This window comes from Delphinus delphis, chromosome 11 (genome assembly GCF_949987515.2).
Source record: "Delphinus delphis chromosome 11, mDelDel1.2, whole genome shotgun sequence".
Classification (NCBI taxonomy): Eukaryota; Metazoa; Chordata; class Mammalia; order Artiodactyla; family Delphinidae; genus Delphinus; species Delphinus delphis.
Window position 1 is genome coordinate 54,738,681 of NC_082693.1, and position 24,626 is coordinate 54,763,306.

A 24,626-nucleotide genomic window follows, 5' to 3' on the forward strand; every position below is an offset into this window, starting at 1 on the left:
TGAAAAATTCCTTAACATGGGAAAGGAAACAGTCACCCAAGTCCAGGAAGCACAGAGAGTCCTAGGCAGGATAAACCCAAGGAGGAACATATGAAGACACATAGTAATCAAATTGACAAAAAATTAAAGACAAAAAATGTTAAAAGCAACAAGGGAAAAGCAACAAATAACATACAACGGAATTCCCATAAGGTTATCAGCTGATTTCTCAGCAGAAACTCTGCAGGCCAGAAGGGAGTGGCACGATATATTTAATGTGATGAAAGGGAATAACCTACAACCAAGAATACCCAGCAAGGCTTTCATTCAGATTCAATGGAGAAATCAAAAGCTTTACAGACAAGCAAAAGCTAAAAGAATTCAGCACCAACAGACCAGCTTTGCAACAAATACTAAAGGAACTTCTCTATGGGCAAAAGAAAAGGCCACAACTAGAAACAAGAAAATTACAAATGGAAAAACTCACTGGTAAAGGCAAACATACAGTAAAGGTAGGGAATCATAGGCACACAAATATGATATCAAACCCAGCAACTGTGAGAAGAAGAGAGCAAAGATGCAGGATACAGGAAATGCATTTGAAATTAAAAAACTGGCAACTTAAAACAATCTTGTTTGGGCTTCCCTGGTGGCGCAGTGGTTGAGAGTCTGCCTGCCGATGCAGGGGACACAGGTTCTTGCCCCGGTCCGGGAAGATCCCACATGCCACGGAGCGCCTGGGCCCGTGAGCCATGGCCACTGAGCCTGCGCATCTGCAGCCTGTGCTCCGCAACGGGAGAGACCAGAACAGTGAGAGGCCCGTGTACCGCAAACAAAACAATCTTGTTTATGTATAGACTGCTATAGCAAAACCTCATGGTAGCCACAAACCGAAAATGCACAACAGAGACACACACAAAAAAGGAAAAGGCATTCAAACACAATGCTAAAGTTAGTCATCAAATCACAAGAGAACAAAAGAGGAAGGGAAGAAAAAAGACCTACAAATCCAGAACAATTAACAAAATGGCAATAAGAACATACATATCAATAATTACCTTAAACATAAACAGATTAAATGCTCCAACCAAAAGACACAGACTAGCTGAATGGATACAAAAACCTGTATATATGCTGTCTACAAGAGCACTTCAGATCTAGGGACACATTTAGACTGAAAGTGAGGGGATGTAAAAAGGCATTCCATGCAAATGGAAATCAAAAGAAAGCTGGAGTAGCAATACTCATAGCAGACAAAATAGACTTTAAAATAAAGACTATTACAAGAGACAAAGAAGGACACTACATAATGATCAAGGGAGCAGTCCAAGAAGAAGATATGACAATTGTAAATATATATGCACCCAACATAGGAGCACCTCAATATTTAAGCCAAATACTAAAAGCCACAGAAGGAGAAATTGACAGTAACACAGTAACAGTAGGGGACTTTAACACCCCACTTTCATCAATGGACAGATCATCCAGACAGAAAATCAATAAGGAAACACAGGCCTTAAATGACACATTAGACCAGATGGACTTAATTGATGTTTATAGAGCATTCCATCCAAAAGCAGCAAAATACACATTCCTCTCAAGTGCACAAGGAACATTCTCCAGGATTGATCACATGCTGGGCCACAAAGCATAAATTGGTAAATTTGAGAAAACTGAAATCATATCAAGTATCTTTTCCAACCACAACATATGAGATTAGAAATCAACTACAAGAAAATAAAACTAAAAAACATGGGGGATATATAGCCTGAACCAAGATGGAGTAGAAGGACTTGCTCTCACTCTCTTGTGAGAACACCAGAATCACAACTAGCTGCTGGACTATCATCGACAGGAAGACACTGGAACTCACCAAAAAAGATACCCCACATCCAAAGACAAAGGAGAAGCCACAATGAGATGGTATGAGGGGCACAATCACAGTAAAATCAAATTCCATAACTGCTGAGTGGGTGACTCACAAACTGGAGAACACTTATACCATAGAAGTCCACCCACTGGAGTGAAGGTTCTGCGCCCCACGTCAGGCTTCCCAACCTGTGGGTCCAGCAACGGGAGGAGGAATTCCTAGAGAATCAGACTTTGAAGGCTAGCGGGATTTGATTGCAGGACTTCAACAGGACTGGGGGAAACAGAGACTCCACTCTTGGAGGGCACAAAGTAGTGTGCGCATCGGGACCCAGGGGAAGGAGCAGTGACCCCAGGGGAGACTGAACCAGACCTACCTGCTACTGTTGGAGGGTCTCCTGCAGAGGCGGGGGTGGCTGTGTCTCACCGTGGGGACAAGGACACTGGCAGTAGAAGTTCTGGGAAGTACTACTTGGCGTGAGCCCTCCCAGAGTCTGCCATTAGCCCCACCAAAGAGCCCAGGTAGTCTCCAGTGTTGGGTTACCTCAGGCCAAACAACCAACAGGGAGGGAACCCAGCCCCACCCATCAGCAATCAAGAGGATTAAAGTTTTACTGAGCTCTGCCCACCAGAGCAACAGTCAGCTTTACCCACCACCAGACCCGCCCATCAGGAAACTTGCACAAGCCTCTTAGAAAGCCTCATCCACCAGAGGGCAGACAGCAGAAGCAAGAAGAACTACAGTCCTGCAGCCTGTGGAACAAAAACCACATTCACAGAAAGACAAGATGAAAAGGCAAAGGGCTATGTACCAGATAAAGGAAAAAGATAAAACCCCAGAAAAACAACTAAATAAAGTGGAGATAGGCAACCTTCCAGAAGAATAATTCACAATAATGATAGTGAAGATGATCCAAGACCTCGGAAAATGACTGGAGGCAAAGATCAAGAAGATGCAAGAAATGTTTAACAAAAACCTAGAAGAATTAAAGAACAGAGATGAACAATACAATAACTGAAATGAAAACTACACTAGAAGGAATCAATAGTAGAATAACTGAGGCGGAGAACGGATAAGTGACCTGGAAGACAGAATGGTGGAATTCACTGCTGCAGAACAGAATAAAGAAAAAAGGATGAAAAGAAATGAAGACAGCCTAAGAGACGTCTGGGACAACATTAAACGCAACAACATTCGCATTATAGGGGTCCCAGAAGGAGAAGAAAGAAAGGACCAGAGAAAATATTTCAAGAGATTATAGTCGAAAACTTCCCTAACATGGGAAAGGAAAAAGCCACCCAAGTCCTGGAAGTGCAGAGAGTCCCAAACAGGATAAACCCAAGGAGAAACATGCTGAGACACATAGTAATCAAATTGACAAAAATTAAAGACAAAAACTATTGAAAGCAGCAAGGGAAAAATGACAAATAACATAGAAGGGAACTCCCATGAGGTTAACAGCTGATTTCTCAGCAGAAACTCTACAAGTCAGAAGGGAGTGGCATGATAGACTTAAAGTGATGAAAGGGAAGAACCTACAATCAAGATTACTCTACCTGGCAAGGATCTCATTCAGATTCGATGGAGAAACCAAAAGCTTTAGAGACAAGCAAAAGCTAAGAGAATTCAGCCCCACCAAACCAGCTCTAAAACAAATGCTAAAGGAACTTCTCTAAGTGGGAAACACAAGAGAAGAAAAGAATGTACAAAACAAACCCAAAACAATTAAGTAAATGGTCATAGGAACATATGTATCGATAATTACTTTAAACATAAATGGATTAGGTGCTCCAACCAAAAGACACAGGCTTACTGAATGGATACAAAAACAAGACCCATCTATATGCTGTCTACAAGAGACCCACTTCAGACCTAGGGACACATACAGACTGAAAGTGAGGGGATGGAAAAAGATATTCCATGCAAATGGAAATCAAAAGAAAGCTGGAGTAGCAATACTCATATCAGATAAAATAGACTTTAAAACAAAGAATGTTACAAGAGACAAGGAAGGACACTACATAATGATCAAGGGATCAATCCAGGAAAAAAATACAACAATTATAAATATATATGCACCCAACATAGGAGCACCTTAATACATAAGGCAACTGCTAACAGCTATAAAAGAGGAAATCGACAGTAACACAGTAATAGTGGGGGACTTTAACACCTCACTTACACCAATGGACAGATCATCCAAAATGAAAATATATAAGGAAACACAAGGTTTAAATGACACAATAGACCATATAGATTTAATTGATATTTATAGGACATTCCATCCAAAACCAGATTTCACTTTCTTCTCAAGTGCGCATGGAACATTCTCCAGGATAGATCACATCTTGGGTCACAAATCAAGCCTCAGTAAATTTAAGAAAACTGAAATCATATCTAGCATCTTTTCTGACCACAACACTATGAGATTAGAAATGAATTACACGGAAGAAAACGTAAAAAACACCAACACATGGAGGCTAAACAATACGTTACTAAATAACCAAGCGATCACTGAAGAAATCAAAGAAGAAATCAAAAAATACCTAGAGACAAATGACAATGAAAACACGACAATCCAAAACCTATGGGATGCAGCAAAAGCAGTTTTAAGAGGGAAGTTTATAGCTATACAAGCCTACCTCAAGCTACAAGAAAAATCTCAAATAAACAATCCAACCTTACACCTAAAGGAACTAGAGAAAGAAGAACAAACAAAACCCAAAGTTAGCAGAAGGAAAGAAATCATAAAGATCACAGCTGACATAGAAACAAAGAAAACAATAGCAAAGATCAATAAAACTAAAAGCTGGTTCTTTGAGAAGATAAACAAAATTGATAAACCATTATCCACACTCATCAAGAAAAAGAGGGAGAGGACTCATAAATAAAATTAGAAATGAAAAAGGAGAAGTTACAACAGACACTGCAGAAATACAAAGCATCCTAAGAGTTTACTACAAGCAACTCTATGCCAATAAAATGGACAACCTGGAACAAATGGACAAATTTTTAGAAAGGTATAACCTCTAAGACTGAACTGGGAAGAAACAGAAAATATGAACAGATCAATCTCAAGTAATGAAATTGAAACTGTGATTAAAAATCTTCCAAAAAACCAAAGTCCAGGACCAGATGGCTTCACAGGTGATTTCTATCCAATTAGACAAGAGCTAACACCAATCCTTCTCAAAGTCTTCCAAAAAATTGCAGAGGAAGGAACACTTCCCAACTTATTCTATGAGGCCACCATCACCCTGATACCAAAACCAGATAAAGATACCACAAAACAAGAAACTTACAAACCAATATGACTGATGAATATAGATGCAAAAATCCTCAACACATTACTAGCAAGCAGAATCAAACAGCACATTAAAAGGATCATACACCAAGATCAAGTGGGATTTATCTCAGGGATGCAAGGATTCTTCAGTATATGCAATTCAATCAATGACATATTAACGAATTGAATAATAAAAATCATATGATCATCTCGATAGATGCAGAAAAAGCTTTTGACAAAATTCAACACCCATTTATGATAAAAACTCTCCAGAAAGTGGGCATAGAGTGAACCTACCTCAACATAATAAAGGCCATATATGACAAACCTGCAGCAAACATACCTATCAATTGTGAAAAACTGAAAGCATTTCCTCTAAGATCAGGTACAAGACAAGGATGTCCGCTCTCACCACTATTATTCAACATAGTTTTGGAATTCCTAGCCATGGCAATCAAGGAAGAAAAAGAAATAAAAGGAATCCAAATTGGAAAAGAAGAAGTAAAACTGTCACTGTTTGCAGATGACATGATTGTATACATAGAGAATCCTAAAGATGCCACCAGAAAACTACTAGAGCTAATCAATGAATTTGGTAAAGTTGCAGGATACAAAATTAATGCACAGAAATCTCTTGCATTCCTATACGCTAACAATGAAAGATCAGAAAGAGAAATTAAGGAAACAATCCCATTCACCATTGCAACAAAAAGAATAAAATACCTAGGAATAAAACTACCTAGGGAGACAAAAGACCTGTATGCAGAAAACTATAAGACAATGATGAAAGAAATTAAAGATGATACCAACAAATGGAGAGATATACCATGTTCTTGGATTGGAAGAATCAACATTGTGAAAATGACTATACTACCCAAAGCAATCTACAGATTCAATGCAATCCCTATCAAATTACCAATGGCAGTTTTTACAGAACTACAACAAAAAATCTTAAAATTTGTATGGAAACACAAAGGACCCCAAATAGCCAAAGCAGTCTTGAGGGAAAAAAGCAAAGCTGAAGGAATCAGACTTCCTGAGTTCAGACTATACTACAAAGGTACAGTAATCAAGACAATATGGTACTGGCACATAAATAGAAACATAGATCAATGGAACAAGATAGAAAGCCCAGAGATAAAGCCACACACTTATGGTCAACTAATGTATGACAAAGGAGGCAAGGATATACAATGGAGAAAAGAGAGTCACTTAAATAAGTGGTGCTGGGAAAACTGGACAGCTACATGTAAAAGAATGAAATTAGAACACTCCCTAACACCACACACAAAAATAAACTCAAAATGGATTAGAGACCTAAATGTAAGACTGGACACTATAAAACTCTTAGAGGAAAACATAGGAAGAATACTCTTTGACATAAATCACAGCAAGATCTTTTTTGATCCATCTCCTAGAGTAATGGAAATAAAAACAAAAATAAACAAATGGAACCTAATGAAACATCAAAGCTTTTGCATAGCAAAGGAAACCAGAAACAAGACGAAAAAACAACTCTCAGTATGGGAGAAAATATTTGCAAATGAAGCAACTGACAAAGGATTAATCTCCAAAATTTACAAGCATCTCATGCAGCTCAATATTAAAAAAACAAACAACCCAATCCAAAAATGGGCAGAAGACCTAAATAGACATTTCTCCAAAGAAGACATACAGATGGCCAAAAAGCACATGAAGCTGCTCAACATCACTAATTATTAGAGAAATGCAAATCAAAACTACAATGAGGTATCACCTCACACCAGTTAGAATGGGCATCATCAGAAAACCTACAAACAACAAATGCTGGAGAGGGTGTGGAGGAAAGGGAACCCTCTTGCACTGCTGGTGGGAATGTAAATTGATACAGCCACTATGGAGAACAGTATGGAGGTTCCTTAAAAAACTAAAAATAGAATTACCATATGATCCAGCAATTCCACTACTGGGCATATACCCAGAGAAAACCATAATTCAAAAAGACACATGCACCCCAATGTCCACTGCAGCACTATTTACAATAGCCAGGTCATGGAAGCAACCTAAATGCCCATTGACAGATGAATGGATAAAGAAGATGTGGTACATATATACAGTGGAATATTACTCAGCCATAAAAAGGAACAAAATTGGTCATTTGTTGAGATGTGGATGGATCTAGAGACTATCATACAGAGTGAAGTAAGCCAGAAAGAGAAAAACAAATATTGTATATTAACAGATATATGTGGAACCTAGAAAAATGGTACAGATGAACCAGTTTGCAGGGCAGAAATTGAGACAGAGATGTAGAGAAGAAACGTCTGGACACCAAGGGGGGTAAGAGGTGGGGTGGTGGTGGTGGTGGTGTGATGAAATGGGCGATTGGGATTGACATGTATACACTGATGTGTATAAAATTGATGAATAATAAGAAAAAAATGCAAAACGTATTTTTTTTTTTACAATTTAAATAAAAACTCTGGTTTGTAAAGGAAGATTATACAGCTTTTGAGGACATGGGTTGGAATACTTTTTAAATGTAATTAATCTCAAATAAGCCAGGCAGAGGAAGACAAATACTGCATAGAATCACTTATACGTGAAATCTTAAAAAAAAGCCAAAGGCTAGAAGCAAAGCAGGGCGCGATGTGGCGAAATAAAGAGAGCTTGGTCATAGGGTACAAAGTTTCAGTTATAAGATGAATAAGGTCTGAGGATCTAACGAAAAACATGGTGACTGTAGTGATAACAGTGTGTTATATAATTGAAATTTGCTGAAAGAGTAGAACTTAAATGCTCTTACCTCCCCCCAAAAAGGATAAAAACGTGAGGTGATGGATGTGTTAATTAATGAGATGGGTGGAATCCTTTCACAATGTACACATACATCAAATCACCACAATGTACATTTTAAACGTCTTGTAATTTTATGTCTATTGTACCTCAACAAAGCTGAAATAATAGGTTTAAACATGTTTTATTCATATTGTCTACACTTTTGGATTTACTTAAATTACTTGAAGCTCTCAAACAGTCTAAGAGTTGGACCTGAAAGAACAGGTCTCCATCAGAGACCAGAAAAAATAGAACTCCTCTCAGCCATTTAGCATTTATCACCACCAGTACATATAGAGTCTTTGGTTCATTTGTTGTCTAAAGCTATGTTGCCATGGAACTACTCCTGAATATTTCTTTTGGCCTGTCAAACACATGCTATAGTTTCAGTGAAACCACGGATTCCTGCCCACCTTCCCCCTCCATTTTCAAGGAACCAAGTAGTTATTTTGGTATGAAGGTCTAAAAATCGTGTATTATTGTAGTTAAGGGTGACAAATTGCAACAATAATAGAAAAGATTAAACAACCAGAGAGTTAAAGTGAATTCAAACAAAAATTTTTTGTCTGTTCTATTTGGAGTGGGTAAATTCAAAAACCACAGAACAGTTTTTGACATTATTATGACTGAAAGCTTGAATAGCTTTCCAGTTTTTTTACTTGTAGCTGGAATATGGTTAAGACAGAAACATACTTATTAAAATGACAAAGCAAATGGTATGGTTGTTTTAATATGTGGCTAGATAATCAAAATTATGAAAGTTCTATTTGGCATATATTCCAAATTTCTTTTAAAAATCAACATTCAGGAGAGCTTGGAGAAAATTCTCACCTATTGTTATAGAATGTGAGCTGCAGTACTCCTTCCTATGCTGTAAAGAAATTTAGAGCATATGAGATGGAAGAGACCATACCAGGAGCTATTGTTCATTCTGTTAGTTGTTTTGAGGCTTTTAAATTAAATATTGAGTAGCTATAAAAGAAAGCTTATGAAGCTTACAGAAGATATAAAGAACATTACTGTTACCTCTGTTATTTCTTATGTGCCTCTCCCTGATCCTATTAACTTCTTTTCCCTTTGAGAGAGCACCATCCTGGATTTTGTAGTTTTATCATATGTGTTTAATCATTTTGCATGTTTTTAGACTTAATCCTATGGAATTTTATTACATCTTCTTTCATGGCTTCTTTTTTTCAATATTATATTCCAGTGATTCACCCGTGTTACTGCTTGTAGCTGTATTTCATTGGTTTTCATTGCTGAATACATTCCATTATGTTAATATGCTATAATTTCTAGTATCTATTTTACTGTTGATAGGCATTTGGGTTGTTTCCATTATTTATTATTAGCGGTGCTGCTGTGAACACTTTCTGTTTGCTGCTCGTTTATAGAAATTTACTTTTGATTTGATTTGCTAACGTCTTAAGGAATGTTCACATCGTGTATTTGACCTGTAATTTTCCTATTTTGCAATGACATGTTTAGATTTTGCTATCAAGGTTATTCTTGCTTCAGAAAAGGAGTTACAGAGTGTTCCTACCTCTTCTTTTCCCTTTTATGTAATCTGGAATAGTTTGTTTAAGACTGGAATTACTAGTGTATTTTTCCACTTGGTAGAGCCTGCCTGTAAGACCTTCTTTTTTGAGGGAGGATTTTAAACTACTGACAGATTTTTAAATTGTTATAGGATTATTCAGTTTTTCTGTTTCTTAAGTCTGTTTTAGTAGGTTACAGTTTTCTAGAAATGTATCAATTTTGTTTATGATTTTAAAAAATTAGTGGCATAAAGTTATGTATAATATCCTCTTGTTTTTAAAGAATATACTCACAGTGCCCCCGTTATTCTCTGTAGCATCTGTACTTGTTCCTTATTTCTCATGTTGTTTATTTGTACCTCCTCTCTTTTTTTCTTCATTCTCACTAGAATTTTGTCAATTTTGTCAGCTTTTTCAAAAAACCAAATTTGGACTTTACAGATTATTGTGTATATGTTTTCTATTTTGTTAATTTCTGACGTTGTCATTTAAAATTACCTTTTTTCTGTTTCCTTGGGCTTATTTTGCTAGAGTTTTTTTCTCACCTCTACAATGAATAGATGCTCAGCTCATTGTGATTGTTTTAAAATGCTTTGACACCCTTTCCTTAAAAAAAAAATGGGACCTGATTTTCCTCCTCCTGTGAACAAGACTTAGTGACTCACTTCTCACAAATAGAATGTGGCAAAAATGATGGTATGTGGCTTCCAAGAATAGGTCACAAAAAGAATAGCTTCTGCCTGGCTTTTCCTCTTTCGGATCACCCACTTGGGAGAACCTAGCCACCATCTAATGAGAACATATAAGCAGCCCTCTGTGAAGGGCCAGGTGGAGAGAAACTGAGGCCTCCCTGCCAACAGCCAGCACCAGCTTGCCAGCTAACAACCTTGGAAGTGGATGCTTCTCTTTTATTCAAGCCTTCAGATGATGTGACTGCAACCTCACGAGACACCTCAAGCCAGAACCATGTAGCCATGCTTTTGAAATCCTGACCCACAAAAACTATGAGAGAAGATAGATATTTATTGTTGTTCTACACCATTAGCTTTTGGTGTAATTCATCTTGCAACAGTAGAGACTATTATAATATATTCATTAATCACCAGCCCTTCTACCCTGACATAAGCATTTAAATGCTATAAATTTCCCTCTACACATTGTTTTAACTCAATCCCACAAATTTGGATAGGCAGTATTTTTCATTATCATTAAGATTTAAATATTTTCTAATTTCCATTATTTCTTCTTCTTTGAATTATGAGTTACTCAGAATTATGTTTCATAATTTCCAAATATATATTGCATATTTGTTATTGATTTCTAGTTTAACTGCATTTTGAACAGAAAATATAGTCTATATGATATAATCCTTTAAAAAAAAAAACATGTGGGGGCTAAACAAATGCTACTAAACAACCAATGGGGCATTGAAGAAATCCAAGGAAGTAAAAAAATAACTAGAGACAAATGAAAATGAAAATATGACAATCCAAAACCTACACGACACAGCAAAAGCAGTTTTAAGAGGGAATTTTATAGCAATACAATCTTAGGAAACAAGAAAAATCTCAAATAACCTAACCTTACACCTGAAGCAAACAGAGAAAGAAGAACAAACAAAATCCAAACTTAGAAGGAAAGAAATCATAAAGATCAGAGCAGAAATAAATGAAATAGAGACAAAGAAAACAATAGAAAAGATCAATGAAACTAAGAACTGGTTCTTTGAAAAGATAAACAAAATTGACAAACCTTTAGCCAGACTCATCAAGCAAAACAGAGAGAGGGCTCAAATCAATACAATTAGAAATGAAAAACGTTACAATGGACACCACAGAAATACAAAGGATCATAAGAGACTACTACAAGCAACCATATGCCAATAAAATGGATAACCTAGAAGAAATGGACAAATTCTTAGAAAGATATAACCTTCCAAGACTGAACCAGGAAGAATTAGAAAATATGAACAGACCAATCACAAGTACTGAAATTAAAACTGTGATTAAAAAATCCCCAACAGGGGCTTCCCTGGTGGCACAGCGGTTGGGAGTCTGGCTGCCGATGCAGGGGACGCGGGATCGTGTCCCGGTCTGGGAGGATCCCGCATGCCGCAGAGGGGCTGGGCCCGTGAGCCATGGCCGCTGAGCCTGTGCGTCTGGAGCCTGTGCTCCGCAACGGGAGGGGCCACGACAGTGAGAGGCCCGCGTACTGCAAAAAAAAAAAAAAAAAAAAAACTCCCAACAAACAAAAGTCCAGGACCAGATGGCTCCACAGGTGAATTCTATCCAACAATTAGACAAGAGCTAACACCAGTCCTTCTCAAAGTCTTCCAAAAAATTGCAGAGGAAGGAACACTTCCCAACTCATTCTATGAGGCCACAATCACCCTGATACCAAAACCAGATAAAGATACCACAAAAAAGAAAATTACAGGCCAATATCACGGATGAACACGGATGCAGAAATCCTCAACAAAATACTAGAAAACTGAATCTGTCAGTACATGAAAAGGATCATAAACCATGATCAAGTGGGATTCATCCCAGGGATACAAGGATTTTTCAGTATCTACAAATCAATCAGTGATACACCATGTCAACAAATCGAAGAATAAAAACCATGTGATCATCTCAATAGATGTAGAGAAAGCTTTTGACAAAATTCAACATCCATTTATGATAAAAACTCTTCCAAAAGTGTGCATAGAGGGAATCTACCTCAACATAATAAGGGCCATATATAACAAGCCTACAGCTAACATCATACTCAACGGTGAAAAGCTGAAAGCATTTCCTGTAAGATCAGGAACAAGACGAGGATGTCCACTTTTGCCACTTTTATTCAACATAGTGTTGGAAGTCCTAGCCATGGCAGAGAAGAAAAAGAAGTAAAAGGAATCCAAACTGAGAAAGAAGAAGTAAAACTGTCACTGTTTGCAGACGACATGATACTATACATAGAAAATCCTAAAGATGCTACCAGAAAACTACTAGAGCTCATCAATGAATTTGGTAAAGTTGCAGGATACAAAATAAATACAGAAGTCTGTTGCATTTGTATACACTAGCAATGAAAGATCAGAAAGAGAAATTAAAGAAACAATCCCATTTACCATCACATCAAAAAGAGTAAAATACCTAGGAATAAACCTACCTAAGGAGGCAAAAGATCTGTATTCAGAAAACTATAAGATGCTGATGAAAGAAATTGAAGATGACACAAACAGATGGAAAGATATACCGTGTTCTTGGATTGGAAGAAATATTGTCAAAATTGTCAAAATATTATCATATTGTCAAAATGACTATACTGCCCAAGGCAATCTACAAATGCAATCCCTATCAAATTACCAATGGCATTTTCCATAGAATTAGAACAAAAAATCTTAAAATTTGTATGCAGACACAAAAGACCTTGAATAGCCAAAGCAATCTTCAGAAAGAAAAATGGAGATGGAGGAATCAGGCTCCCTGACTTCAGACTATACTACAAAGCTACAGTCATCAGAACAGTATGGTACTGGAACAAAAACAGAAAAATAGATCAATGGAATAGGATAGAAAGCCCAGAAATAAACCCACACACCTATGGTCACAATCTACAACAAAGGAGTCAAGACTATACAATGGAGAAAAGACAGTCTCTTCAGTAAATGGTGCTGGGAAAACTGGACAGCTACATGTAAAAAAATGAAATTAGAACACTCTTTAACTCCATACATAAAAATTAACTCAAAATGGATTATGGACCTAAATGTAAGATCGGATACTAGAACACTCTTAGAGGAAAACAGGCAGAACATTCTTTGGCATAAATTGCAGCAATATCTTTTTGCATACGTCTCCTAGAGTAATGGAAATAAAAACAAAAATAAACAAATGGGACCTAATGAAACTCAGAAGGCTTTGCACAGCAACGGAAACCATAAACAAAACAAAGACGACCCACAGAATGGGAGAAAATATTTGCAAACAATGCGACTGACAAGGAGTTAATCTCCAAAATTTACAAACAGCTCATGGGCTCAATATCAAAAAAACAACCCAGTCAAAAAATGGGCAGAAGACCTAAATAGACATTTCTCCAAAAAGACATACAGATGGACAAGAGGCACATGAAAAGATGCGCAGTGTCACTAAAAATTAGAGAAATGCAAATCAAAGCTACAATAAGGTATCACCTCACACCAGTCAGAATGGCCATCATCAAGAAGTCTACAAACAAGTGCTGGAGAGGGTATGGAGAGAAGGGAACCCTCCTACACTGTTGGTGGGAATGTAAATTGGTGCAGCCACTATGGAAAACAGTATGGAGGTTCCTTAAAAAACTAAAAATAGAACTACCATATGATCCAACAATCCCACTCCTGGGCATATACCCAGAGAAGGCCATAATTCAAAAAGACACATGCACCCCAATGTTCACTGCAGCACTGTTGAACAATAGCCAACATATGGAAGCAACCTAAATGTCCATCAGCAGAGGAATAGATAAAGATGTGGTACATATATACAATGGAATATTACTCAGCCATTAAAAAAGAATGAAATAATGCCATTTGCAGCAACACATTAGAATCACAGCTCCCAAGTCACTAAACATTCCCTAGCCTCAATTTCATCACCTATAATATGGGGATAATATGTATACCTTCCAGGATTGTTGTGAAGATCAAACACAAGTAACAGAACAGGAGGCTCAACGAATATTAATCCTTTCTTAATCCTTCTCTCTCTTCTTATTTGGATAAGAAAAATGATACAAGGAAAAGAAAGACTAACTATATAAGTTTGAAGTTGACACAAATACTGGATAAGTTGCTGGGGTCTCAGTTCATCTTTGTTCCGCAAGAGCAAGAATATGTGAAGGAGGAAGCTGTGCTTATTTCTTCCTTTCTTAGGTCTCTGAACTAGCTTATAGTCTTCCTGCCACTTTGAAAGTCTGTGCATTTGAGCAAGATAGCTTGTAGTAATGGCAGTATGTGTGTTGGCATCTTTTCTATTTTTCATTGTCATCTTCAAAACCAACAAAATCAAACAAAACCAACCCAAACTCATAAAAAATTAAGCTATCTTTGAAATTGACTTTACACCAAAGATTCAGGATGCTAAGGCAGAAGACACCAAGAAAAAAATGTCATGGTACCTTAAAAAAAATTTAGCAAACAGTAATCAAAACAGCATGGTACTGGCACAAAAACAGACATATGGATCAACGGACGAGAATAGAGAGCCCAGAAATAAACCCACACACCTATGGTCAATTAATCTTTGACAAAGGAGGCAAGAATATACAATGGACAAAAGACAGTCCCTTCAGCAAGTGGTATTGGGAAAGCTGGACTGCTGCACATAAACCAATGAAGTTAGAATACACTGTTACACCATACACAAAAATAAACTCAAAATGGCTTAAAGACTTAAATATAAGACACGACACCATAAAACTCCTAGAAGAGAACATAGGCAAAACATTCTCTGACATAAATTGAAGCGATGTATTCATAGGTCTCCCAAGGCAATAGAAATAAAAACAAAAATAAACAAACAGGACCTAATCAAATTTATAAGCTTTTGCCCAGCAAAGGAAACCATAAACAAAATGAAAAGACAACCTACGGACTGAGAGAAAATATTTACAAACTATGCGACTGACAAGGGATTAATCTCCAAAATATACAAACAGCTCATACAATTCAATTAAAAGAAAAAACCCAATTGAAAAATGGGCAGACAATCTAAATAGACAGTTCTCCAAAGAACACATACAGACGGCCAACAGGCACATGAAAAGATACTCAACATCGCTAATTATTAGAGAAATGGAAATCAAAACTACAATGAGGTATTACCTCACACTAGTCAGAATGGACATCATTAAAAAGTCCACAAATAACAAGTGCTGGAGAGGGTGTGGAGAAAATGGAACCCTCCTACACTGTTGGTGGGAATGTAAGTTGGTGCAGCCACTATCGAAAACACAATGGAGGTCCCTCAAAAAACTAAAAATAGAATTACAATATTATCGAGCAATCCCACTCCGGGGCATATATCCAGACAAAACTATAATTCAAAAGGATCCATGCACCCCTATGTTCATAGCAGCACTGTTCACAAAGGCCAAGACATGGAAACAACCTAAAATGTCCATCGACAGATGAATGGATAAAGAAGATGTGGTACATACATACAATGGAATACTACTCAGCCATAAAAAAGAATGAAATAATGCCATTTGCAGCAACGTGGATGTACCTTGAGGTTATCATATTAAGTGAAGTCAGAAAGAGAGAGACAAATACCATGTGATATCACTATATGTAGAATCTAAAATATGCCACAAATGAACATATCTACGAAACAGAAACAGACTCACAGACATAGAAAACAGACTGTGTTTGCCAAGGGGGAGGGGGTGGGAGAGGGATGGATTGGAGGTTTGGGATTAGCAGACGCAAACTATTATGTATAGAATGGATAAACAACAAGGTCCTACTGTATAGCACGGGGAACTATATTCAATATCCTGTGATAAACCATAATGGAAAAGAACATGAAAAAGAATATGCATATATATTCAGCTATATATATTTATAGCTGTACAGCAGAAATTAAGACAACTTATAAAACAACTATACTTCAAATTAAAAAAAATTTGCAAATTCCTTCTTGGCTGGAATTGGTTGTTACACTTTAACAGAACAGATTTGAATATTTTTGACAGTCTATGAACAGTGTTTTTGGATGGCCTTAGGTACCCACACAACACCCCTATATCATGTGTCAAACTAAACAAAGATTTCCAGGGACTGGTAGTCTGACTATCCTCAAACATGGGAAAAGGAAGAGTAATTTGGATTCAGGTCGATTGCCAAAAGTCTTCATATTCCAGTTTTGACTCTCATTCAATGTCCTCTAAAGATTAAAAGATTCATTTCTGTATGACCCTTAGCCAAACCTAGAGACAATTGTTCAAGCTGGGAATATCTGAATGTCACTCTGTTACTGAACAAACACAGACCATTCTTAAATACAGAATTTCTATTAGAGGAAAACCCCATAGCACCTGCCAAATATAAGCTGCCTTTGATCTATACGTCTTTTCAATATTCTGTCCAGGCACCACCAAACTTTTCACTTAGAAGGAAGTGATTGTTTTACCAGAAGAGATTATTTATTTCTATATGCTGAAATCGAAAATTGAAAAAAGACCAGAAGATCCAAAGAGATTCAGAGACAGCCAGCACTATGACATCAGGAGAACAAAAAGCAAAATTTTGAAAAAAGCTCAGATAATAAGCAAAGGAGAATAAAATCTGAGACTTAAATTTTGTGGCCACATCTGGAAATGAGGGGCAGAAATGTAAAGCTCTCCTTCCCTTGGGGATGTATCGAGCTGTGTGGATGAAAAGCCCGTGCTGGGCAAGGACTGGCCACAGCGCAGAGTCTGAGCCGGTGGTACTCGGGAGACTGTTCACTCCCATGTCCCCACCTAATGATTATAGCTGCCACTGACTTTGGATCTGATAACAGATGCCTAGCTGTGTCTCACAGGCTTCTGGAACTCAACACATACCAGATTCTCTCAGGTCCAGGTTGCTTAGGTTTCTGGATGCTGTGGGCCATCCCCCAAACCTCTGGGTTCAGATCTGCTCTGAGGAGTTCAAGGGAGAGAACAGCAGCAGGTAATATCACGTCTTGCTCATCTTTGCTTCTCCCCAGAGAGGGAACAAGCAGGACATTCCAGATCCCTAGAATTCACACTCAACTTAATGTCTGCCTTACCCTCATCCCAACAGGAGCCTAGTCAACCCTCTAAGCATGACAACACAGCACCAAAGGACCTGAGTTTAGATTGAGGTTGGCAGTGAGATTTAATTGAAAGAATGACCCCATCGGAGCCTTAGAACAAGCTGGGGTGAGAAAAGGCATATGCTATTACTCCCAGCTGACAAAGCTCCTTCACTGGCAATGTTATTTCAGCAGGATACTTCAGAGCCCACCTTAATTCAGGGCTCAGCAAATAACCTTTCCAGCTAGACTGAAATTCCGAAGATAGCAGTGCAGTTCATGGAGTGTATTTCATGTTCAGTTGCACTCCCATGCTGATGCTTCTGAAGAAGGAATTTTAGAAAAGGACAGAGTACACACTAAAAGTTAATATAGGTAGAAATACAGTAAAAGTAGAAATGTGCCTCATGAGAAAAGTCAAGTAGAGACATACCAGAATACAAAGTCTGGTGACATAATGAAAAAGGAGAAAGACCCAATAATAAGCTTAATAAAAATTATTAAGATGCTGGTGAAAAAGAAAGATGACATTTCGTAATCTCCCCCATCAACCTACCCCATAAATGTCTCAGCCAGTTAGATGCAGCTCTGCCAATTCAAAAATAACCTTTGCGTACTTGTGTCATGGGGGTGAAGAGGTTGGGAGTCAAATATGAAAGGGGGAAGGAGTAGCCATGGTAGGGATGTGTGGCCAAGGGAAGCTCCTAATTTTCCTTGCACTCAGCCCTGTACCCCTCTGCTTCTGACTTTTCCCTGCCTCAACCGTCTCCATCTCTTTTCAGCAGGTGGGAAGCTTTGGTGTGAAGCATGCAGAAAATCCAGGAATTATGCAATTATGCAGCAGGCCCACGATGCAAACCTCTTCAGCACAAACACACATCCTCCACTTTGGCTTGATGTGGTAGCATAACTGTCGCCCTAATTCCTGATACCTTTCTCCCCCAAGCCGTTCCCAATGGAGAAAAATAACTAACCTGGGCAATGCAGAAGAGCCTTCCACACCCTGCCGAGGATTCCATCATCATCACAAGCAACGTGTTGCTCTAGTACAATGGTTTTCGAAGAGTAGTCCCTGGACGGGCAGCGTCAGCATCACCAGGGAAGATGTTAATCATTCCAGACCCACTAAATCAGAAACTCTGGGGATGGGGCCTGGCAATCTCATTTTAACAAACCCTCCTGGTGAGTCTGCTGCACGTGTTTGAGAAGGACCACTCTTGTCACATTAAGTCTGCTCATCTGTGATAAAGGCCAGACAGCCATCAAAAAACAGGCTGCAAAGACTCCCAATGCCAGGTCATTTGGCAGAGTTGAGGGGTGGGAGGGGTTGAAGCTAACGGTGCTAGATAACCACCCCAGTTCTAGAAGAAATGCAAAATGGCATGTCCAAAGTTCTCTGGTCTGTGATATTATATGGCAAGTGACAAGCAAACTTGGCTTCTTTCTAAATGGGTGATAAATGTAACAGAGTAACAGCCTGTTTTCCTGATCTTTTGCCAGATTTCCAGGTCATTCAACTTGTAAAATTAGAAGTACCCTGGATTTTACACCCTCATATTAAAGTAACACACATCATGCTTTCTCTTACATGAACCAATAGGTGCTGCACTTCTCACAGGCTGCAGATGTTCACGCAGAGAGAATTCTGAACCATTGTTCTGGTACTAAAAATGAGGCTATACCTAGAAAACATAAATAGGGGCTTGCATTTTCTCAGCCCAGAGGGTTTGCCAGATGCTATATTTTGTGTTAACAGGAATTAATAAGAAAATCTTACAAACCTATGTGCACCTGTTTTATATAGTCAATCAGTGAGTCTTTGTTTTCGTTCCAGAAGCTTGGAAGCTTCTCCTTGCGAGGATATTTACAGCATGACAGCTCCAACGTAATTTCAAAACACTGGGCCCAGATGTAGTTGTAATCTTGCATTCCACCTAAACACAAGCATATTTAATTTTTTTAAGGTCTGAAATTGGAGTGAAGCCAAGTATCACGTACCTTGGGGACAGGTGAATCAGACAGTGGTAATGAAAGTACACGTAAACAGGAAAAGATGAATTTGACATATTAGCAAGTACAATTAGAGCTTGACATTTTATTATCCAGGCATGACAAAGCAATCCTAAATACTCCCATATGGGTAACTGAATCAGAGCTGACTGATGCTTAGCTGTGCATCAAAATTAAGTGAGGGGTAGAGGAAGGGTCCTTTTTAAAAATCACAATTACAAAAAGGATTCTTCAAGGGTTTCCCTGGTGGCGCAGTGGTTAAGAATCCGCCTGCTGATGCAGGGGACACAGGTTCAATCCCTGGTCTGGGAAGATCCCACGTGCCACAGAGCAACTAAGCCCGTGTGCCACAACTACTGAGCCTGCACTCTAGAGCCCGCGAGCCACAACTATTGAAGCCTGTGTGCCTAGAGCCTGTGCTTCACAACAAGAGAAGCCACTGCAATGAGACGGCCACACAGCACAACGAAGAGTAGCCCCTGCTTGCCACAACTAGAGAAAGCCCACGCACAGCAATGAAGACCCAATGCAGCCAAAAATAAATAAATTTATTTAAAAAAAAAAAAGGATTCTTCAAGTTACATTTCTTCCTAAATTACATTTTAAACAGATATAAACTAGAGTGATATTTTCTTTTAAAATATTTCTACAAACCATTCATAAACACATTTATTCTGTAAAGCTAAGTATATGAATTTGGAGGAATAATAATGCCAGTGTTTACTGAGTGTTTGCTCTTGCTAGGTACTGTTTGAAGAGCTTCACCATCCACACATTTAATCCTCACAGTAATTATCACTCGTATTTTACAGATGAGGAAGCTTAATCACAAATGGTAGGTCATGTGCCCAGGGATTCTTGCCAGTGAATGGCTGAGACTGGAGCACAGGCCATCTTCCTAGCGCCCCCATGCTCTCAGCCATCACACCGCACTGCGTTTGGGGATGAGAGGGAAGGTGCCATGCTGATTCTCAGGGAGCAGGGGAAGACCCAGGCTCCTGGTACTTCTGGGGTTACCACTGCCCATACTCACTTTCTAGTTCTTACCTCTCAACACCCTATTTTCAAAGGGTTATAACTGTATTTTATAGTTTCTAAGATGCAAAACTTTTCATATTTTAAAATCTCTGAATTGGGAAGTATCTTAAATTTGATGGCTGAATAGCATCATTGGGTTATTAGTTTGGCTGGCAACTTTTCTCTTTCTTGGTGGGACATGTTTTACAATCAGTGGCATCTTGGATTTGGAGAAATATGGTAACTTGGAAGGAAGTAGTCTCTGCGAGATTTTAATTAGTTATACTTGGTATCTGCCCAGTGAAATATGTATTCTCAATTTCATCAGGGTATTGGGGAGTAACAAAGTAAAAAAAATGTATGCTCATAAAATGGTCAAAATATTATGTCAACATTGAGTAATACCTATGTACGTACAGATTTTAGCCAGGAAGAATTACTCTGTCCTTTCTTTTCCTTTACCTACAAGTTTTGTATTTCTCTCTGACCTCATTTTCACCAGGAAATAGAAGAAGGAAAAAAGGAAGAGAGAAATGAAACAAAACAAAAGCCCTTGGCTGGATGGCTGTGTCTCAGGTAGAAAGAAGTTAAATGGCAAAATAGGCATGCAAAACAGGTGTGCAAAGCATGCTGGCTGGAGAATACCAAGTGTGGAGGGTGTGTGCCACTCCAGATAATGCCAGTCAGGCCTGGCCGAAAAAGCCTCCAGGCTGAGCCAGAATGCTCTGTTCTAAGCGCCTCAAAGTTTCTGGCTCTGCCTTCTTTTTTTCTCACAGAGATACACAGCTGACACAGGCACACTAGGGAACAACTCCCAATAGCAAAATTAGGTTCCTAGTTAATCTCCCACACATCTGGATCTGTCTTGAAAGTTACAGACAATGCACATGAAGGACAGCACTGCCACTGGGCAGGAGGGGGCCCTCTCCTCCCTATGGAGAGTAGTGAGCGGGGACTAGGCTACAGCCCTGTGGCGGGAGTGGGGAGGCTGTCTCTCGGACATCGGAGAGAAGTTTGGGATGTTGTGGTATCTGGCTGGTCCTGGTTCCTCTCACTTGTGGTCTATGCTTATTTATATTATCTGGAAAGCTGGCAGAGACCTGCCCAGACACAAAAGTCCCAGCTTATGCAAGACTACTTGATAGCCTGTGCATCCAAAGTGACAACTGAGGAAGTAGGCTGCGTGCAGAAATGCAGGATGGGGGTTGCTGTTGGTAGGGTCAGCTGACCTGTCTGGAAGGGGGCACTTGCCACTGAGGCAGTGGAAACCTGGTTCCAGCCCACTGTCTCCCCTCTCACCCTTCTGTCCTAGGTCCCTCCTATTCTCTGTCAATTTCCAGACTAGGACTCTGACACCCCTGGGCTTCTGCTTATATTATTCCTTCTGACAAGAACACCCCTCCACCACGTTCCCTACACGGCCAGCTTCTCACTCCCTCCCTCGCCTGGCCGTCCTGTTCCAAGGGAGAAAAACTAGAGGGCTCTTTCGTTTAGCCTGCAAAGTGGTTTTAAAATCAGGAGACTTCATGGAAATATCCAGCTTGCTTCACAAACTGGAAGATCTGGCAATATTGCCCCCCACTGCTGCATGGCAATAATTACCTTGTTCTAAGTAGCAACTGTCCCCACTGGATGAGACATAAGCATTACATTTCTCTAAGGCCTTCACTACTCCCTGATGTATTTTGGATTTACACCCCTGTGATACACTGTACCTTTTCTAAATCTCTACTTTTAAAAAATTTTACTTTTTTTTTTTGGCTGCGTTGGGTCTTACTTGCTGTGCGCGGTCTTTCTCTAGTTGCGGTGAGCAGGGGCTACTCTTCGATGCGGTGGCGGGCTTCTCATTACAGTGGCTCTCCTTGTTGCGGAGCACGGGCTCTAGGCGTGTGGGCTTCAGTAGTTGTGGCACGCAGGCTCAGTAGTTGTGGATCGTGGGCTCTAGAGCGCAGGCTCAGTAGTTGTGATGCACGGGCTTAGTTGCTCCGTGCAACTGAGATGTGAGATCTTCCCAGACCAGGGCTCAAACCCGTGTCCCCTGTGTTGGCAGGCAGATTCTTAACCACTGCGCCACCAAGGGAAGCCCTAAATCTCTACTTTTATTCACATTACATGCCATCACAATTATTTATTTGTATGTTGCTCTTCTCTATTAAACTTGGGCTTAATATCTGTGTCCTGTTCATCTTTCCTGGCACAGTTCCCAGCTCCAAGGTAAAGGCTGAACCAGTGTCTGAAGTTAGGAGGCTTTGGCAGTGGGGAACATGTCTGAGCATCTCTCAAATGATCGGTTCCCCTCACTGCTCTGTGATATTAGCTGACAGAGACATGACTGAAGGGACTGCGCTGTGCCTAACTTTTGGCAACTGCTGGGGTGAAGGCCAGCTGGCACCTCTGGGGGAAGGCAGTAAGGAGAATAGCAGAATGAAGAGAAACTCACCTTTGAGTGGATACCAAAAGTATCCATTTACAATTCCACCAGGAAACTCTATTTTAGTTCTACATGGATTTCTTTTCCTCATGTCGGGATTTCTTGAAGCGTAGGTACGTGCAAGATATTGAAAAACATCATCATCAGGGGTTAAGCTCCGAGAGTATAATGTTCCAGTGGCTGTACATGAAAGACAGACCAAGACCTTTTAGATGAAGTTATAGTTGGAGGAAACACACACCATATTAGCACATACATCATCACATCACACACAAAGGCTCTAATTTCCTAGGGAGATCCTCTACCCACTTCCACGAATACTCCCTTTACTCCTCTTCCTAGTTTTTAATGGACATACAGAAGGCAATATTACACAAAACAACCATGTCCATGTCTAAACTCCTTCTCAGTCAGCTTAAAAGTTAAATACCCTCTTAGTCACCCTTGCTGATTTCTGGAGGTCAGTAAACTTTCCTTAGGTACTGTAGGGATTAAATGAAGCCACTCGAATACTTTAAGTCCTTGGTACATACTTTATCCCACAGTTTTAAGAGGAATCAGGAACTATTACTTACATGATTAGTTTTATTTATTTATTTATTTAGCCGTGTTGCCTTTTGTGGGCTAATTTAAATCCCAATTTTACTGTTTCACTGATAAATGTCAAGGAATCCCGTGTTGTTATCAGTTCAGCCACCTTGCCCATCTACTGTTTATAAATTGTAGGAAGGATAGCTGGGGGTCAAGAGAATGGGTTCTCTTTCTATCCCTGCCAGAGAAGTTAAGTGGGGAGAGGAAGAGTGTATCCCCATTCAGAGGCAGAGAGTTTGCAGTTTCACTCTGGACTTAGAAAGCAAGAGCTGGGCCCAAGTTTGCTTACCTGGAACACCATTATCAAATGGGTAACTGGCCACCAGGGCACCACCGTGGAGGTTTGCAGAAAGGACAAATGTCTCTGTATTCAGCCACTTCATGACTGCCACAGTTTCAGGCTGCCTTGGTACAGTATTAAATTCAAAAGCATCGGGGAAATTTCTATTCAGGTCATAGAAGTTACTATTTTCCCTTTAAAAGAAAGAATTTTTTAGGGTTTACTATTGCTGTCTGAGGGAGCAGATTCGTGCAGTGTGTAGACCTTTGCTTTGGGCTCCAGGTGTTTTTCCAAATATGAGTACAGAGGTGGTGGATGGTTGCCTTGTCAGCCTCCAGTGAATCACAGCTGGCATTCACACAATATGTTGTCCCCTCCCGTGTGACTTGTTCTTGCCAATGGGACAGTAGTGATTCGGCTGTAAGCAGAGGTCTGATAAGTGTTTGCATTTCGGGGCTTTTGCTCTCGACACTCCCATTTGGAACCCTGAGACCCCAGTGCTATCCACGTCAAGGGTCAATGTGCAAGAATGAGGAACCCAGGTGACAGCCAGAACTGAGACTCTAGAGATACGGTCCCAGCCAGACCCCAGCTGAAGCCCCTGACATCATGGCATAGAGATTAGCCATCCCTGCTCTGCCCTGCCCAAATTCCTAACTTACAGAGTGGAAAGTAACTAAAGAGGTGGTTGTTTTAAGCCCCTCAATTTAGGGGCAGTTTGTTCCATAGCAATTGGTAACAGAAACAACAGGAACATGCTATTCTATACAAACGTATTTCTGAAAAGTGGACTGGCCATGTTTTTAAAGAGGCTAAGAAACTTAAACGTGGGAGGGAATCAAGTGGTGATTTATTAATCTTTGGTAAAAACAAATTTTTAATTGCACAAATATCAGTGTTTATCAGACATTTGAGAAATTCCAAACTTCCTGAGGCTGCTTGAAACACAATAAACTTTAAATCAGAAATACTACAAGACTCACCCTTCTTTGTGATTAGTTCGTGTGCTGGCTT

At 39.4% G+C, this 24,626-nt stretch overlaps 1 protein-coding gene across 1 annotated transcript in view; it reads right to left on the bottom strand.

Annotated features, from left to right (window-relative positions):
• CPM (carboxypeptidase M) overlaps positions 1–24,626 on the bottom strand; it is a 289,531-nt gene that overhangs the window by 6,716 nt on the left and 258,189 nt on the right. The window contains exons 6-8 of the mRNA XM_060025195.2: positions 23,622–23,806; positions 22,751–22,921; positions 19,065–19,217 (exon numbers count right to left, since the gene is read on the bottom strand). Coding sequence (XP_059881178.1) covers positions 19,065–19,217; positions 22,751–22,921; positions 23,622–23,806 — 509 coding nt within the window. The remainder of the gene's footprint in view (positions 1–19,064; positions 19,218–22,750; positions 22,922–23,621; positions 23,807–24,626) is intronic.